The following is an 18,919-nucleotide window of genomic DNA, read 5'->3' on the forward strand; positions in this document are numbered from 1 at the left end:
AACACACAAAGCCAACACACATCAGAATTGTAAATCAATAACTCTTGCACCCAGTTTGAATGTAGCTTGTGCATAAAAAACTCCTCACATCTCTACATCTATAACTTTCACTCATTGTGACAAGTAGACATGAATAACTTGTTAAAAATACACAAGCCTACAAAGGGTGCCTGACAGTCAGAGCTCGAGCAACTGCATAGCAATTTCTAATGTTACAAGGTGCATTTCAGAGACCTCAAACTGGAGGCTTACAGAGCCCAGGGAGACAGAAAAAGACAGAAAACTAATGATGAGTAATGCTAAGACTTTCTGCAAGCAATTTAAATGCATCTGCAAATTGTGTGTTTATCATTTTCTAACCTGACATTCAGCAGGCTACAGAGTTGGGAGGTTTGGACCGAACAAACTGAGCGAGCAATCCCACTTGAAAACCAAAGCAAATGGAAATCATACTCAATAAAAAGACAAATTCATTATACAATCTAAGATGTATTATAAAAAATGAATTTTGCTTTTATGCAGAATGTGTGTGTGTGTGTCTTTCTGTCTGTGAGTTCAACAGTTTTTTTTATGTTTCTTTGTTCTTTGATCTTGCTTTAGGCTATTAAACGTCCCAATTTAATTCAATACAATTAAGTAGTCTGTATATTCCAGAGATACAGTAGATTGTACCACAGTCATTTGCAGTAGGCTTTCAGTGGCAGCACCCAGACCTGGGTCATCACTAGTTACCACAGCTACAAAGTCATAAACCTCGTCCCTTTTTACAATTTATCTTCTTAAAATATTATTTTAAGCCTAACCCTAACCTTAAATTAATGTTTTTTTGTTTTCAATAATTTCGGACTTTGTGGCTGTGGTAACTAGTGGAAACCCAAGACCTGGGTCACATGAGAAGGAGAAAAATGTCATATTTCATGACGTCAACATTATGCGCCTCTCATTCAAGTTTTGCTGTGTAATCTGAGGAAACGAACGAGGTTGCGTTGTTCCTCAGGCAAAACTTTACTTCAAAATTGTTACTCGGAAGTTACAGTATGGAATATTTGATCGGAATTCAGGGACAAGACTTTGTCCTAGTTGCTGCTGATAATGTTGCAGCCCACAGCATCGTTAAAATGAAACAGGGTATGACATTGCTCGTTTGCAGTTAGCTAGTCGCTAAATTAGCCAGCTAGCTAACGTTATTTAGCCTGCTTTTGTTAGCCATGAACTCATTTGTTAAATCAGCAAAATGACCTAAATATTTCTCATACATTTGTGTTTTGAATCATATAACGTTACTGAAACATTATAATTGTTGTTACCTAGCTAGTCAAGCATGCTAGTTTACATGTTATGAGTTAACAGTAGTTTAGTAAACTAGCTAGCACCTTCTATGTGAGCTAATTAGCTAGCACGCTTCCTCCCTGGCCAATAAATCGAGATCAGAAAAGCGGACACTAGCTACCGAATTGATTTGGCTTCCAGTTATCACCAACGTTTGTGTGGTAACAATTCTGTTGGACGAGCTAGTAAGCTTGTTAACTTGCATGTCCACAAACAGATTTGCAGATTTGCGCTAGCTACCTAAAAAGGCTAGCCATTTTGCTAACTAGCTTCATTCAATTGTGAAAGTGAAAGTCAGCAAGGAGCGCACACACTAGCAGGCCCAGATTATTATCGAAATGACTTGCAATATTTTCCTCTAAGTAAGAAAAATCTGAACGATTAGAGCTATTTGTAATCAAAATAACTTCAAGTATGTATTATTTGGTTTTATTTCCACGTCACTGGAGTGCGTATGTGATTAAATAACTAACACCATGTCTATCGCCCTCAGACCAGGACAAGATGTTCAAGCTGAGCGATAAGATTCTGTTGCTTTGTGTGGGAGAGGCAGGAGACACAGTACAGTTTGCAGAGTACATTCAGAAGAATATTCAGCTATACAAAATGAGGAATGGTAAGTGCCACCCATTTATTGTTTCTCTGGTGTCAAAATAAAGATGGCCTAGTACTACTCATGCCACCTCTACTGACATATGTGCATTCAATACTCGTTGCGAATATTGATTGGACATTTTACTTATGAATGTTTTTTCCCCGATTATGTGCTACCCTGTGGTGACATCTGATGAGGCTTTCCTTTCATTTTGACTCTTTCAGGTTATGAACTCAGTCCAACAGCAGCAGCCAACTTCACACGCAAGAACCTTGCAGACTACCTTCGAAGCAGGGTAATTATTTAATGTGGACCAATGCTTTTATTTCTTTCCAATGTAGCAGATACTCCAAAGTTGCTCTGTGCTATTGAATCAAATCAAATTTATTTATATAGCCCTTCTTACATCAGCTGATATCTCAAAGTGCTGTACAGAAACCCAGCCTAAAACCCCAAACAGCAATTAATGCAGGTGTAGAAGCATGGTGGCTAGGAAAAACTCCCTAGAAAGGCCAAAACCTAGGAAGAAACCTAGAGAGGAACCAGGCTATGAGGGGTGGCCAGTCCTCTTCTGGCTGTGCCGGGTGGTGGTTATAACAGAACATGGCCAAGATGTTCAAATGTTCATAAATGACCAGCATGGTCAAATAATAATAATCACAGTAGTTGTCGAGGGTGCAACAAGTCAGCACCTCAAGAGTAAATGTCAGATGGCTTTTCATAGCTGATCATTGAGAGTATCTCTACCGCTCCTGCAGTCTCTAGAGAGTTGAAAACAGCAGGTCTGGGACAGGTAGCACATCCGGTGAACAGGTCAGGGTTCCATAGCCGCAGGCAGAACAGTTGAAACTGGAGCAGCATCACGGCCAGGTGGACTGGGGACAGCAAGGAGTCATCATGCCAGGTAGTCATGAGGCATGGTCCTAGGGCTCAGGTCCTCCGAGAGAGAGAATTAGAGAGGGCGTACTTAAATACACACAGGACACCGGATAAGACAGGAGAAATACTCCAGATATAACAGACTATTGCCACTTAGCCTGTGTCTTGGCTGGGCAAACCCATTTTGGTGATTTCTGGTATGTCGTCAACATAAATCAATCACAGCACATTTTTGGACTCATTCAGCAGTTTTTACCCGAATAAATACAATATCATTGGAAGCTAATGTTGAAAGTTAAATTTATACTGATCAAAAATATAAACGCAACATGCAATAATTTCAATGATTTTACTGAGTTTAGGTTCATATAAGGAAATCAGTCAATTGAAAGAAATGAATTAGGCCCTAATCTATGGATTTCACATAACTGGGCAGGGGCGCAGCCATGGCCTGGCTCCCAAGGGGTGGTGCTATACCCTCCCAGGCCCACACATGTCTGCACCCCTGCCCAGTTATGTGAAATCCAACCACTGGGGAGCCAGGCCCAGCCAATCAGAATGATCCCCCCACATACAAAAGGTCTTTATTCCAGACAGAAATACTCCTCAGTTTCATCAGCTATCGGGTTGACTAGTCTCAGACGATCCCGCAGGTTAACCTGTTGGGGCTAAGGGGCAGTATTTGCACGGCTGGATAAAAAAAATGTACCCGATTTAATCTGGTTACTAATCCTACCCAGTAACTAGAATATGCATATACTTATTATATATGGATAGAAAACACCCTAAAGTTTCTAAAACTGTTTGAATGGTGTCTGTGAGTATAACAGAACTCATTTGGCAGGCAAAACCCTGAGACATTTTCTGACAGGAAGTGGATACCTGATGTGTTGAATTACCTTTAAGCCTATGCCATTGAAACACACAGGGGCTGATTAATGTTTTGGCACTTCCTATTGCTTCCACTAGATGTCACCAGCCTTTACAAAGTGTTTTGAATCTTCTACTATGAGATCTGACCGAACAAGAGCCTTGGAACGGTGATGGCCGATTAGACTCTGGCGCGCGAGGTCATGTTGGGTACCCTCGTTCCAAAACGTTTTAAAAGAGAATGCATTCGTCCACCTTGAATATTATTAATGTTCTGGTTAAAAAAGGCCCTAATGATTTATGCTATACAACGTTTGACATGTTTGAACGAACGTAAATATATTTTTTCCCCTCGTTCATGACGAGAAGTCCGGCTGGCTTAGATCATGTGCTAACAACACGGATCTTTTTGGATATAAATGATGAGCTTTTTTGAACAAAACTACATTCGTTATGGACCTGGGATTCCGGGAAGTGACATCTGATGAAGAGAATCAAAGGTAATGGATTATTTACATAGTATTTTCGATTTTAGATCTCTCCAACATGGCCGTTTGTCTGTATAGCAAAGCATATTTTTCTGGGCGCAGTGCTCAGATTATTGCAAAGTGTGATTTCCCAGTAAGGTTATTTTTAAATCTGGCAAGTTGATTGCGTTCAAGAGATGTAAATCTATAATTCTTTAAATGACAATATAATATTTTACCAATGTTTTCTAATTTTAATTATTTAATTTGTGGTGCTGACTTGACTGCCGGTTATTGGAGGGAAACGATTTCCTCAACATCAATGCCATAGTAAAACGCTGTTTTTGGATATAAATATGAACTTGATAGAACTAAAAATGCATGCATTGTCTAACATAATGTCCTAGGAGTGTCATCTGATGGAGATTGTAAAAGGTTAGTGCATCATTTTAGCTGGTTTTATGGTTTTGGTGACCCTGTCTTTGAATTGACAAAACATTACACACAGCTATTGTCAATGTACTCTCCTAACATAATCTAACTTTATGCTTTCGCCGTAAAACCTTTTTGAAATCGTAAAACGTGGTTAGATTAAGGAGATGTTTATCTTTCAAAGGGTGTAAGATAGTTGTATGTTTGAAAAATTTGAATTTTGACATTTATTTGGTTTCAAATTTGCCGCTCTTGAAATGCACCTGCTGTTGATAGGGTGCACCACGGGTGGCACGCTAGCGTCCCACATAGCCCCTTAAGAAGCCGGATGTGGACGTCCGGGGCTGGTGTGATTACACGTGGTCTGTGGTTGTGATGTACTGCCAAATTCTCTAAAATGACATTGGAGGTGGCTTGTGGTAGATAAATGAAAATTCACTTACCCCCGGCAAAAGCTCTGGGGGACATTCCTGCAGTCAACATGCCAATTTCACGCTCCCTCAACTTCAGACATCTGTTGCATTGTGTTGTGACAAAACTGCACATTTTAGTGGGTATTTACCTGTGTAATGGTCATGCCGTTTAAGCCGTTTCTTGTTATGCCACACCTGTCAGGTGGATGGGATTATCTTGACAAAGGAGAAATGCTCACTAACAGGGATGTAAACAAATTTGTGCACATAAATTGAGAGGAATAAGCCTCTTGTGCGTATGGAACATTTCTGGGACCTTTTATTGTAGCTCGTGAAACATGGGACCAACACTTTACATGTTGCGTTTTATATTTTTGTTCAGTATATATTCCTAAAACCTCATACCATCATGGTCACCTAATCATCCCCAGTTTGCAATTGGTTTATTCATCCCCCCTCCTCTCTCCTGTAACTATTCCCCAGGTCGTTGATGTAAATGAGAATGTGTCCTCAGTCAATTTACCTGGTAAAATAAAAATCTATTATCACGTTGATCAATTGCGCGAGAGGGGTGGAGATGAGGTTGCATGTCCTATTAAAACTAACATGCTGACCAAACCGAACGCGTACATGTTGATTTTGTACCCCCCACACCAGACACGATCAGGATACTACGCAGGTTGAAATATCAAAACAAACTCTGAACCAATTATATTAATTTGGGGACCGGTCGAAAAGCATTAATCATTAATGGCAATTTAGCTAGCTAGCTAGCTGGCTTGCAGTTGCTAGCTAATTTGACCTATTTAGCTAGCTTGCTGTTGCTAGCTAAGTTGTCCTGGGATTTAAACATTGGGTTGGCATTTTACCTGAAATGCACACGGTCCTCTAAACCGACAATTAATCCACATACAAAACAGTCAACCGAAACGTTTCTAGTCATCTCTCCTCCTTCCAGGCTTTTTTTCCTTTGGACTTTATATGGCGATTGGCATCTAACTTTCATAATAAGGTGTATTATCAGAACAGACCGACATCAGTTCACCTTTCAATCACCCACGTGGGTATAACCAATGAGGAGATGGCACGTGGGTATACGCTTCTATAAACCAATGAGGAGATTGGAGAGACGGGACTTCCACCGCATTCAGCGTCACAAATACAACTGACTTCTAATTTAGCGCTTGGCAATGCAGACGCTCGTTGGCGCGCAAGCAGTGTGGGTGCAATGATTGAATAACACGTATGTGTACATTTATTTTGCAATGCACGCGCACGCAGTGGTGTGGTATTATCAAAACTAACTCTGAACGAATTATATTCATTTGGGGACAGGTCGAAAAGCATGAAACATTTATGGCAATTTAGCTAGTTAGCTTGCAGGTGCTAGCTAATTTGTCCTATTTAGCTAGCTTGCTGTTGCTAGCTAATTTGTCCTTGGATATAAACATTGAGTTATTTTACCTGAAATGCACAAGGTCCTCTACCCCGCCAATTAATCCACTCATAAACGGTAATCGTTTCTAGTCATCTCTCTTTCTTCCAGGCTTTTTCTTCTCTTGACTTTATATTGCGATTGGCAACTTTCATAAATTAGGTGCATTACCGCCACCGACCTCGTTCTTCTTTCAGACACCCACGTGGGTATAACCAATAAGGAGATGGCACGTGGGTACCTGCTTCTATAAACCAATGAGGAGATGGGAGAGACAGGACTTGCAGCGCGATCTGCGTCACAAATAGAACTGACTTCTATTTTAGCCCTTGGCAACGCAGACACTCGTTGGCGCAATAATTGAATAATATAGATTTCTACATTTATTTTTGCAACACTCGCGTATGCGACGCGAGCACTGTAGTCAGCCTGTAAGGCTCCTATCTATTTTACATTTTTAGTCATTTAGCAGACGCTCTTATCCAGAGCAACTTACAGTAGTGAATGCATACATTTCACTCACTCTATATTTTGGAATGGTGGATGTTGATTTCAGGAGGCTGCCATCGCGGAAAATATATATATATATATATTTTTTCTTTGCTTATCTTCAATGAATCACGACCCACCGTAGGATACCAACAGTGACAACAGTTGGCTGCTATTTAAGTGATAGTTTGACTGTCAAATCTGAGTATTGGTGTGTGGCCGGCGACTTTTATACAGAGACCCCCCGAATTATCAGTGTCATTTCATAAAGAAAATCATAATTGCATTCGAAGTCTTGCAACCCCCAGTATGACAAAACCAAAGATATTGATCTGTTTTAAACTGGTTGGAACCAAAATAATTTTCCAATCGTTTAGTTCTGAACAGAACCCCCCCCCCAAAAAAAAATGTCATTCCAATGTGCTGACCAGCAAAAAAAATACCAGCTTATATCGTAGATTTTTTTAACCTGTGAAATCAACAGTATTTTACTTTTTGCTCATTGCATTACTTCACCAATCAGTGCGGATCGTTCAGACAAGCTAGTTGTTTACATGCGTGATAGACGTACACGTGTAGCAAATGGCTTGAGAGCGCGAGAGAGGGTAGAGAAGGCGGCTTGAAGCGCTGTGCATCTTGTTATGACATGTATTATATGAGTTAGGTCCACAGAATTATACTTAGGGGGAGCTGTTTCTATAGAGGAACTTTGAATGTCCTTTGAGCGATAGCTAGCTAACAAGCTTGAGCGAGCTAGCTAGCTAACAAGCTTATGTGTGCAGAGCGCACCAGAATTAAAAATCCATCCTACCTTTTTGTAGTTAATTAATCCAATGTGAAACGTGATAACTAGGCCTATAGTATCCTTAACTAGCGTTGAAAAAGTTATTCCATACATGTCTAGCTAATCAAAAAGCTCTCTCTCTGTCTACTGAATCAAGCTTGTAACGTCAGTACAGTGGCCTATGCTTTGGAGGTGCAGGTAGCCGAAACACACACATGCAAAGATTTTCAGCTTGCAGGTACGCTGGAGAAAGTTTCTGAGTGAGGGCTTTGCATAGGGGTTTTTCTATAAATCCTGGGGCCGATGTGTGACATTGGGATAAACAAAACAGATTTTTATCCAGTTCCACATGTGTACTTAGAGGAATATATGCACATTGGCCCAGGATTATACATCATTTAAGCAGGGCTCATACAGACATTGGCAAGTCAAATTCAAGGACGTCTTCAAGCACTTAATTGTAATTTTTATATAATTCTACATAAGACTTAGACCCCCCCCCCCCCCAAAAAAGTGTAAAAAAAATAAAGTAGTCCATTACCACTTTAAGAATAATGCATTTTTAGGCCTTGCCAATGCATTGATATTCAAATTATTATTACATTTTAAATTATGTGAGAATGTGGAGTTGCTTGACTAAATAAATTGGATGCATGCATGGAGATTTTTCTGTAGCCTATGTGGCCGACACAGGGACACATAATAAATCCATGAATAGCTGTAGCATTAATCTCAACATCACTTTTTTAATGAGCAACCAACCAAGAACCATGTTCCCTTTTGTAATGGAGGGATTTGTATAGGAAGCCAAGTTGAAGCCAGCATTCGATGTTGTCGTCCTCAAAACTACACATAGTTTTACCGCAACACCTTTCAATAGAAACGGCTGGCCACATCTCTCTCTCTCAAAAAAAAATATTAAAATGAAATCGCAAATAATTATAAGGGAGCAGGAGACCCTTTTGGCTACAATAATTACAAGGACTTCTCAAGCACCAACTTTAGTAAATGTCTGATTTTCAAGGTATGTTTATTCCAGTATTTGAATTTCTGAGCTCCAAGTTCAAGTAGCCTGGGCTACTTCAAGCCCCTTGTATTGTTTTTAAAATTGCAGGTGTAACATGGAAACCAAAATGTATTTGTCATGTTATTTCATTACCAGATCTACTAGGCTATGTAATTTGTCATCTTTATATACATAATAACTAATAGGAATAACGTTGGGTGTTGCGCACAGTGTACTCCGTGTCTAATCGAGGCGCAAAAAACATGAAAACAGAAACCCATTACCTTGACGCTTTCTCTGTTAAATCTAACGACTCCCTGCTGAAAAACCAAGCAGAGAACAGATGATCAACATCAATACGCTAGGGATATTAGATCCAACGTGGATCCAGGCACAACTGACTTCACCGGCGTAACAAATGAGGCATATTAATATTCTGGACATTCCTCAGTCACCACCTTTATTCCAGCACCTGGGCTGTTGTGATATTCAAACAGCTATTGGTCACTTGACTGTCATTCAGAAAAGTATTTCCAGGATAAGACGTGTGAAAATATCACAATGTCATATATATATTTTTTTTACCTTTATTTAATTAGGCAAGTCAGTTAAGAACAAATTCTTATTTACAATGACGGCCTAGGAACAGTGGTTTAACTGCCTTGTTCAGGGGCAGAACGACAGATTTTTACCTTGTCAGCTCGGGGATTCTAACTTGCACCCTACTAGTCCAGCGCTCTAACCACTAGGCTACCTGCAGCCACCTAGTTAAACAGCTCAACACCAAATGCGCATCCAGCAAATATTATGTATCATTATTGAAGAACCACATTAATGACATTATTGATTTAGGTTTTAAGTATCAGGGTCAGGTGACTCTTTCGGTTAGAAACATTAGATTTTCCAATTGCATACATTTTTGGGGGTTTGTGTGCCCATGAAAACTGTTTTTACCCCGTAACATAAGGAGACAAGAAATGTTACGTAGTTATACTGTATTTCTGAGATCTATATACAACAAAAAACTGTCCAACAGCTAGATCCAGGATTCTTACAGGGTTCAAGTTCAGTGTTTAATTTAACGGATTAGTACTTAATATATGATATAACTACAATTTACACTGCCATAAATGCAAGGACAGGGGAATGCTCCTAAGCTACATTTTACCAGGAGCTCTGGACTAGAGCGTCCGTAGGGTCTGTGCAGCGGGCTGTTTGACGTCCCTACTATGTCACATTCAGGTCGGAATTCAGTCTAACGGACCCCGCGACACTTAACTTTTGCGGAGCGCGAGACATTCCCGTTGTTTTTCGAGGAAAACTGGGCACAGCAAGGATGCCTGCCTCTTCCAGTGAAGCGGCTAACAACAACAAAAAACTACTGCTGTCATGCCGCGCTAGTGTAGCACAAGTTACACGCGTCTTGTCTCCGTTGTGTACCTCTACTATATCACTCTGAGATGTGGGCAACGACTTTATTTTGACTGATCCAGAGACTGTTGTCAATATGTTGTGAGGTGGCCTAAGTGTCGTTCCAGTCTCAAGGGCAGGCAACACCTGCGGCAGAAACAAAACGCAGCCCGCCGGGTCCCTGTCCTACCACTCCCCGGTGTGAAGCATTGAACGCGTGTGTGTATGAAGTTTGTATGTGTGCCAGAAGGAAAGTGTGGGAAGGACATCCGAGTCAAGTCCCCTCGTATCTGTATGGTTGCGGCGAGGTTAATATGTTAGGAATAGTGCAGCCGCTGCCTGTCACAATAGCAGAAGGATGAAAATAATTACAAAAAACAATTAGTGGGGCTGAGGAGGGAATGTGGGACACAAGGAGGGGGGAGCCGAGGGAGGGAGGGAGAGAGAGAGGGAGGCTAGAAAGGGGGCAGTCCCGAGGGATTTGAACAAGGCCCAGAAGTCAACACGGCACAGAAGGGCGTGTGCAAGCGAGAGTCGGTGTTACAGTTGGGCTTCTACTGGTTCAATATGTGCTTTAGATATTGGATAACATTATAAAATATTCTGAAATTCATGCCTGCCCAAAGGCTGTAAAACCATTTTTTTTTCTTTTTTACCCTGTGGTACATATATCCTTGTTTATGTATATTGGATATCCGTACTCTGTTCTCAGTTCTCGCAGGGCTTCCAAACAGTTTCTCCTCGACATCCCACACCTTCCTTCAGCCGCGCTCTCCAATTCACACCCACCCCAGAGTATTTGGACATGCACATATGTTATATAAACAAGTTTTCCACTTGTTCCGGGAACATTTCTGAATGTTTCTCTCTCTCTCGTCCACCTGAGTGGAGGGTCGCGAAGCTGTTAAGTGAAGAGGATGTCTCTTGTGGTTGGAAAACGTCAGGGGATGAGTGGTGGTGATGGAGCTTGGCATTGGGGGGGGGGGGGGGGGTGCACTGTGTACCTACCAGGAATTCAGAATAACAACTGGGCCTCTCGCTAACCCCAGGTGCGAGCACCAAGCGTCAGAGATGGTGTGAGAGAAGGGCAGCCTGAAGTCAACTGCATTATGTATTTCAAAAACTCTATTCTTAAAATGGACAGCACAGGCACTGTTCTTGTTTCAGACAGGCTTTCTCTGTTTTGTAAACCATTATCTCAGTCGTATGTAGCCTCTTGGGTTGTATCCCAAAGAACAAGTGAGCCCTCCTGCTTATTTAAAGATTTAGCAAAAAGGCTACGGCAACAGTTTGTCTGGTGCTAGTGTTGCATATGGGGTTTTTGTTTTTAAGTACAGCGCGGGCACAAATAATTACTAGTGCCATATTGCACATGACTCCCCTGTTCCAGCACAGATGAACAATTAATACAGCAGATTGAGGGGAAATGCCAATAAAGAGAACATGTCCTGAGGCACGGTGCAAAGAGAGGGGGAGGGAAGGAGAGAGGGGAGGGAGCGCTGGCACGCGGAAGACGAGAGGGAGAGCGAGCGGGGTGGATTTACCACGGTTCACTTCGTTCATCACCAGACCCAACCATACATCCTTCTTTTTAGTTGAATGCCTAATACCGTTGGACACCCCATCTCTCTGGTGTGTGTGTGTGTGATGAGGTTCTTTTGAAGACATGTGTTTGGGACTTGGCCTGAGTTCAGGTGCTGGATTTAACAAGCCTGGTGGCCTCCGAGGTGACGTGTGGAGGAAGGGTTATTTCCATGCCAGCTCCAGCGTTGTAGTTTTACGTCGTAACCTGTAAGACGGGTGTTGCGCGGGTGAGTGTGGGTGACGCCACTGGGGTGTTTCCCGGGGCAAACCAATGAGTTCAGGCATGGCCTGGCGAGACATAACCCCTTTCCACAGGGAGCGTGACAAGTCGGCCTTTCTTTCCCCTGTAGAAAGGGTCTCGCACATACACAGCATTGATACTTGGGGCAGGTGTTCACATTACAGCAGGTTACTGCAGCTCAGGGGTTGTCACATTAGACATCCAATGTGTCTCTCTCCCTCTAGGACTGGGTTCATATGCAGAGCTTAGCTGCTGAATTGTAACATTCGTTTTCATAGCGTCAAGTGTGTTTAACTCATTTGAACCGGAAACTCCGCAATTGTCAACCGTCAAACCAGGGTGCGGCGCCATGACCGCTTTCTGGAACTTCAATTTGTCCTGATAGAGGGATTATAACAAGGAGGGAGGATGGTGAAAGGGGAGTATTGCGAACGCGGAGAAGAGCTCATTGAAATGAAGTGGCTAGAAGGGTATAAAGTAATTTTAAGGGAGAGGGAAGGAGGGAGACTACTTCAGAAGTTTTTAATGAGCCCTGGCATTACTCCAGGGCATAGGGTGAAGGCGGGAGTGGGGGGGGGGGGTGATGGAGGGAGCAGCGGGGGTCCGTTTCCCAGCAGATGTCACACTGCCAGTGACACCACGACCCCCCCCCAGTCCTCTCCAACACCCCTCCCACCTAACCCCCCCCAGTCCTCTCCAACCCACCTAAACCCCTCAGTCCTCTCCAACCCACCTATCCCCCTCAGTCCTCTCCAACCCACCTAACACCCTTCCTCAGTCCTCTCCAACCCACCTAACACCCTTCCTCAGTCCTCTCCAACCCCCCTAACACCCTTCCTCAGTCCTCTCCAACCCCCCTAACACCCTTCCTCAGTCCTCTCCAACCCAGCTAACCCCCCTCCAGCCCCCTCCAACCCGTCTACCCCCCCCCCCCCCCCTCCAGGTTGCGGCAGTTTCACACCCCTCCCTGTTCTCTTGTGCTGCTGTTGTTTTATCTCCCGTTTTTTGTTAACTTCCAAATCAAAGCTGATTATTAATAGCAGCGACGTTTGAACGAGCTGAAAACAAACTGTTACTGGCTGTCTTTCTAGTTGCCTTCTGATGTGCTCTTATTCACACTGCCGCTTCCAAGTGCCTGGCACCCAGCTTGTGCAATGGTAGTTTAGTGTGCTGACCGTAGAGAGAAATCGCTAGAGAAGGTGTATTATTAAATCCTTTAGTCTCTATGGTACTGACTATTGATCAATGTCGTAACACCAACCTCGGATGACCTTGGAGGATAAGAGGAAGAGAAAACAGGACATTGTTTGGATGCGGACGAAGAATTGTATTGCGTGTGTTATAATTTTGTGTTTATCGTCGTTCGTCACATCCCCATTTTGAGAACGTTGTCATAACGCGATTATGTCAAGATACGGCGACAGTATCGCCGTAACAATCCCAATTGTTTTTCCATATCTTCACTGACCCATACCTCTTCTCTCCTCTCTCACCAGACTCCCTACCATGTGAACCTGTTGCTGGCTGGGTTTGATGAGACAGACGGCCCGGGGCTCTACTACATGGATCACCTGTCTGCTCTGGCCAAGGCCCCCTTCGCCGCCCACGGCCACGGAGCATACCTCACCTTGTCTATCCTCGACCGCTACTACAGACCAGGTGGGATCTCTCTCTCTCTCTCTCTCCACATCTTTTACTGTTTCTCTATTTTATTGGCCTCTTTATCTCTCTCTCCCTTTCCTCCTCTTTCTGCCTCCGTCGCTCACTATCTTCTGTTCCATTCCTCTTGTTGGTTTCCCCTATTCTCTCTCTCAACACTCTAACGGGATTTAATATTAAATGATTGACGAGTTCTTGTATTTAAGTTCAACTTCATCTGGACGTGAAGCTAACCATATTTCTCTCTCTTGTCTCTCTCATCACTCTCATGCTTCAGATCTGACTCGGGATGAAGCCGTAGACCTGCTGAAGAAGTGCGTTGAGGAGGTGAGCTCGGATCTTTAATCTGTTTAGAGCGAACTGAATAACGGCACCATGCTTCATCACCACCACCTTGATGCGGCGGCAGGTAGCCTAGTGGTTAGAGTGTTGGGCCAGTAACCGAAAGGATGCTGGATTGAATCCCCGAGCTGACAAGGTTTAAAAAAAATGTTCTTCTGCTCCTGAACATGGCAGTTAACCCGCTGTTCCCCTGTAGGCCGTCATTGTAGATAAGAATTTGTCTTAACTCACTTGCCTAGTTAAATAAAATAAAAACTATTTGTTGGTTTCAAGTCATTACATTTGGAAATGTTACTGGATAATCACACTCAGCAGTCGGGTGCATGTGACTTTCATTTGTCAAATTGAGATGTCTTTATACTAGGAAAATGACAATTTGCGAGAACTGTTCAATGAACAGAACATAAGACATAACATGCATATAGCTTTGTTTTTCCTATACACTTGCATTGGTATATGACTAATGACCTAACTCTCTCTCTCTCTCTCTCTCTCTCTCTCTCTCTCTCGCTCTCTCGCTCTCTCTCGCTCTCTCTCGCTCTCTCTCGCTCTCTCTCGCTCTCTCTCGCGCTCTCTCTCGCTCTCTCTCGCTCTCTCTCGCTCTCTCTCTCTCGCTCTCTCTTTCCGCTCCAGCTGAACTACCGCTTCATCCTCAACCTGCCCTCCTTCAGCGTCCGTTTGATTGACAAGGACGGCATCCATGACCTGGAGAAGCTTATCCCTGTGGGCACCAAGTGACCGCTCACTGCTTACCCCTAATGCCCACATTTTTGTACCGTAGACCTTGCTCTTTATGTTCCAATAAAACGTGACGCGCTGTTGAGATATCTCTTTGTCCTCGTAGTACTTTCTTCAGGGTCCCCTATAAAGAGAACAGCCTTCTGGCTGTGTACTCTTGTTTACGCTGTAATCTGTGCTTGTGCGCCTCTGTGTTTGTATGTGTCCTGTATGTGCATTGTCGACCATGAGAAAGTGAAAGGCCGTATGATTAGAAATGAATACAAATATAATATAATAATGATGGACCTTTCATCTAAATGTACCTAAATTAAATGTAGCTCTTTTCATGACTTTTTTTCTACTGTAGTTAAGTACCAAATCAATTATACTTAAGTTTTACAGATGTGTATTCTGTACACAGTATATTTTAAGTATTATGTTTCTATACTATATACATAGCCTATTGACTCTTACCTACAGTGGTGTAAAGTACTAAAGTAGTTTTTTGGGGTATCTGTACTTTACTATTTAATTTTACTTCACTACATTCTTAAAGAAAATGTGTATTGTACTCCATACATTTTCCCTGACACCCAAAAGTACTCATATTGAATGCTTAGCAGGACAGGAAAATGGTCCAATTCACACAATTATCAAGAGAACATTTATTTAAATAAAAACTGCTGTCTGGTTTGCTTAATATAAGCAATTTTAAATTATATTTTTGAAACTTAAGTATATTTAAAACCAAGTACTTTGATACTTTTACTCAAGTAGTATTTTACTGGGTAACTTTCCCTTTTAATTTTCTATTAAGGTATCTTTTACTAAAGTATGACAATTGGGTACTTTTCCCACCACTGATTATCTAGCTGTAACAAGTATCACCCTAATTTTCCTCTGCATTCAGGAAAAACTAAACTGCTGTACATCTGGATAGGAAAACTGGGCCACAGTAGTGAACATCAAGCCAGTGTGTCTCCAACTCCTCTCTCCTCCTGTATCACAGACAGGTGATTAATAAACATTAAACAATCCCTCCTCTCCCAAACACACCGGAATCTGACGGGAAGAGCAGCATATGTTTGCCTGGAGGCACAGAGAGATGGAGAACAACCCTGCTGAGTGTCAGATATTGGAGAGGGAGGGGGAGAGGGAGGGAGGGAGGGAGGGAAGGGCAGGTCACAGGGAGATAGATGGATGGGGGAATTGACACGGGGTAATATGGAGGGAGGGGGCAGGTAAGGAGGTGTAGAGAATGGAGAGAACCTGAGAGAACCAGAGAGAACGAGCAGGTGATGAGAGGTGGTGTAACAACAGATGAGGGAGGGCGACGGGAGCTGAGGTGTGGTGTTTGTTGTGCACTGGGGTCGTGGCGGTCTCCCAGGTACCGGTGGGGCTGGCTGCTGCCTGGCACGGTGACACAGTTGCCGCTGTGATGGTTAGGGATCGCTTTCACCTCGTCGCTTTGGCGTAAATGGGCTCTGAATTTTGAGTGGCCCCCGGGGTGCAAGTTCGCATCAGTAATTATTTTGTGTGTGTGAGAGAGAGAAAGCGAGGTGGGTAGTGTGTCTATGGTTAATCATAAGTGGTGAATTGCTACTTTTTCAGAATATTCTGTTTTTGTAATGATTAGCAACAAAAAAAATGCAAACTTTTTTGTAAATATTTGAATTGAATATCTTAAAAAATGATTCTTGAGATTTTTTATATTCTTTTCTAATCACCAGAAATTGTACTTTTTTTTAAACAATTAATATTTTGAAGATATATCTATTTGATGGCCAGTGGCTTGTAGGTATTAAACTCCTGAATAAATAAACGTATTAGAATAAACCTTGAATTGACATAAAAAATATTGCTGTAGGAAAAGCATCCTTTCTCCATTATCGACAGTGAATGATAAAACATAATACCCAGACAGTCCGCATCAGTTATTCTTTAATAATATATTACATTTATGCCGTAATACAATAATTATAACAGTAATAACATTAATAATAAACATACACAGTAAGTACAAAATGATTCGTTTTTTTTCTTAATTTACCCACACCTACCCTCCCCTTCAACAAAAAAACAAACCATAGCTGCCTCTGACACCACGCCCCCATGCCCACCCCCAAAAATACCCAGCAGCACCCACATAGAATCGTAGTACACAAACTGCCCATCCTATGGGGTGGAGTTGGACGGTATCCAATGTCCAGATGAGGAACAAGCAAAACTGAGAAAGTTGGTTGTAATGGATATGGCTCATCTCTTGTGACGAGATGTTGTCAAAGCGGGTCCAAGTCCAGACAGTCAAACAGACCTTGAAGGGAAGTAGCATAGAGATAAATAGTTGTATCTCTTTGGGAAGTAGAGGGGGATCCTACGAATGCAGGTCGGGGTATCATCTTGACAGTCAGACAGGGACAGAAAACCAGAACTCATCCAGAAAATGTCATTGGCAGTTAGAAATGGACACTGCCTAGAAAACCAGCAGCCCAGAAGAAAAAGTCCATGCGTCTTTGAGTGAGGTGGCCGACACATATACAGTACAAACATTACCACGCCCTTTCCTGTGAGGGATCGGGCCATAGCAGGAATTTCAGAAAGAAACCTCAGTCATTGTCTTCATATAGGAGGCTACGAGAAGATGGAATCGAGAAATCCGTCCGTCCGTCAACCTCCAATCTCCATTCTCCTCCAAAGACGTGGTTTAACTATTTGCGGTGCTTCATCTCCTTCTCGTGGTGGCCCTTGCCACCCCCCTGGTCCTTGTCCAGCATTTTGATGGCCTCCACCAGGTAGCTCTGGAAGGCGGAGAGGGCGGCGCAGATAGCGGGGGTACCGAAGCCGTGGGTGAGCAGGCTGAAGTGGGTGAGATTGCTCTGGACCCCGTGCTCCAGACAGGGGTTGGGACGACTCGCCCCCAGAGGAGAGCGGTCCTGGGACATCAGGTCCACGAACTCCTTGCAGATATCCCTGAGGAGAAAAAGTAGGAGAAGGGTTAGAATTCTTCAATGCGACTGTTAGTTTTGAATAAAACATGAACATTTTCAGGTCAACATTTAACAATGTAATGGGACGATAAATCACTGTCATTAAAACTGTACACATTTCCTAAATAGCTTCGTCTGCTTAAGTTGAGCGGAAAATCTTTTTTAGTTGGTGTCTACCCTTCACTCAATGCACACTATGTATATCTGTTTGTATATGCGATACTGGAGATTGTTCAGTATTAGTGAGACTATCTACTGTAAGAGTATACTAGGCCCAGACGGGGATTATGAGCCACTCACTTGGTGGCCAGCAGCATACTGCGTCGTGTGGGAAGCTGCTCGGGGTCACTCTGCCTACACAGATACTCTGCTGTCGCTCTGGCAGGGAACTCCGTCTCGCACACGTACCCAAAGTCACGGGCCAGGTGGACCGCCTCACCTGGGAAGAGATAGAAAAGGTTAGTGAATGACCGGATGTCAAATTGAAAGGTCGGCAGGAAATAAGGCAAAACACAGCTCTTAGTTTGATGCTGTTGTTAGGATTCACCATTGGTTTATGTTACTAAAGGGACTTATTTTGTTATTACTTTATTACCAATTTTACATTCAATTTAATTGTGCAAATAGATTTTTGTTGAAAAGTGAATCACAGTGGAAGTAGATTTTACCAGAGATTTTACTATGCGATAACTGGGAAGTATGTCCTCTACCCAGAGTTGTTGTTTAAATGTGTCTGTGTGAGTCTGTCAGTACGTCGACAAGTCACCGTGGGCCTCTTACCCTCGACTAGAGCTGTTAGGAGGGTGACGTTGGCGGCCTTGCGTCGCCCGGCGGGGAGATTAAGCCCGATCTTTTCCAGACGCTCTCTCAGACAGCGCCCACCATTCTTTGACTTTGCCCTGAGGGAGGAGAGAGGAGACAGAGAGAGCAGCTTTAAAGACCTGTCTGTGTGGCCGCGTAACAAAACCACTGAGCCTAGTTCCTGGCTGCTCACTGAGTGTCCCCATGGCCATAGTCTAGTGCTGCTGCCACTTGAGGGTTTCATTTCATACCCAGCCATCATCACGTCCTGAGACATCTTAAGACCTGTCAATAAAGACGTCTGGAGACGTGTTAAAATGGGAAGACGTCTGGAAGACATGTCTATGGACGCATCTTGAAGACACCTCAAGACATCTTAAATATAGAAGACGTTTTAGGATTCCATTGCTTTTTACCCCTTTTCTACAGTTATGATGCCGACGAATTTCATAGTAGGCAATGACTTGAAATATGAA

The 18,919-nt window shown here is 42.9% G+C and overlaps 2 protein-coding genes across 5 annotated transcripts in view; one reads left to right on the top strand and one right to left on the bottom strand.

Moving 5' to 3' along the window:
- The first annotated feature begins 896 nt into the window (after positions 1-896).
- On the top strand, positions 897-14,762 carry LOC106588490 (proteasome subunit beta type-2). The gene is made up of 6 exons (XM_014177580.3): positions 897-1,128; positions 1,823-1,945; positions 2,149-2,219; positions 13,431-13,593; positions 13,871-13,920; positions 14,569-14,762. Exons 1-6 carry the CDS (start codon positions 1,038-1,040, stop codon positions 14,671-14,673), a joined length of 603 nt encoding a protein of 200 aa, XP_014033055.1. The 5' UTR covers positions 897-1,037; the 3' UTR covers positions 14,674-14,762.
- Positions 14,763-16,579: 1,817 nt separating this feature from the next.
- LOC106588479 (transcription factor AP-2-epsilon) overlaps positions 16,580-18,919 on the bottom strand; it is an 11,100-nt gene continuing 8,760 nt past the window's right edge. For all 4 annotated transcript variants that reach the window (XM_014177565.3, XM_014177564.3, XM_014177567.3 and 1 more), the window contains exons 5-7: positions 18,423-18,541; positions 17,943-18,081; positions 16,580-17,625 (exon numbers count right to left, since the gene is read on the bottom strand). In XM_014177565.3, coding sequence (XP_014033040.1) covers positions 17,364-17,625; positions 17,943-18,081; positions 18,423-18,541 — 520 coding nt within the window. In that variant the 3' untranslated portion in view covers positions 16,580-17,363. The remainder of the gene's footprint in view (positions 17,626-17,942; positions 18,082-18,422; positions 18,542-18,919) is intronic.

Source organism: Salmo salar, chromosome 27 (assembly GCF_965601325.2).
Source record: "Salmo salar chromosome 27, fSalSal1, whole genome shotgun sequence".
Classification (NCBI taxonomy): Eukaryota; Metazoa; Chordata; class Actinopteri; order Salmoniformes; family Salmonidae; genus Salmo; species Salmo salar.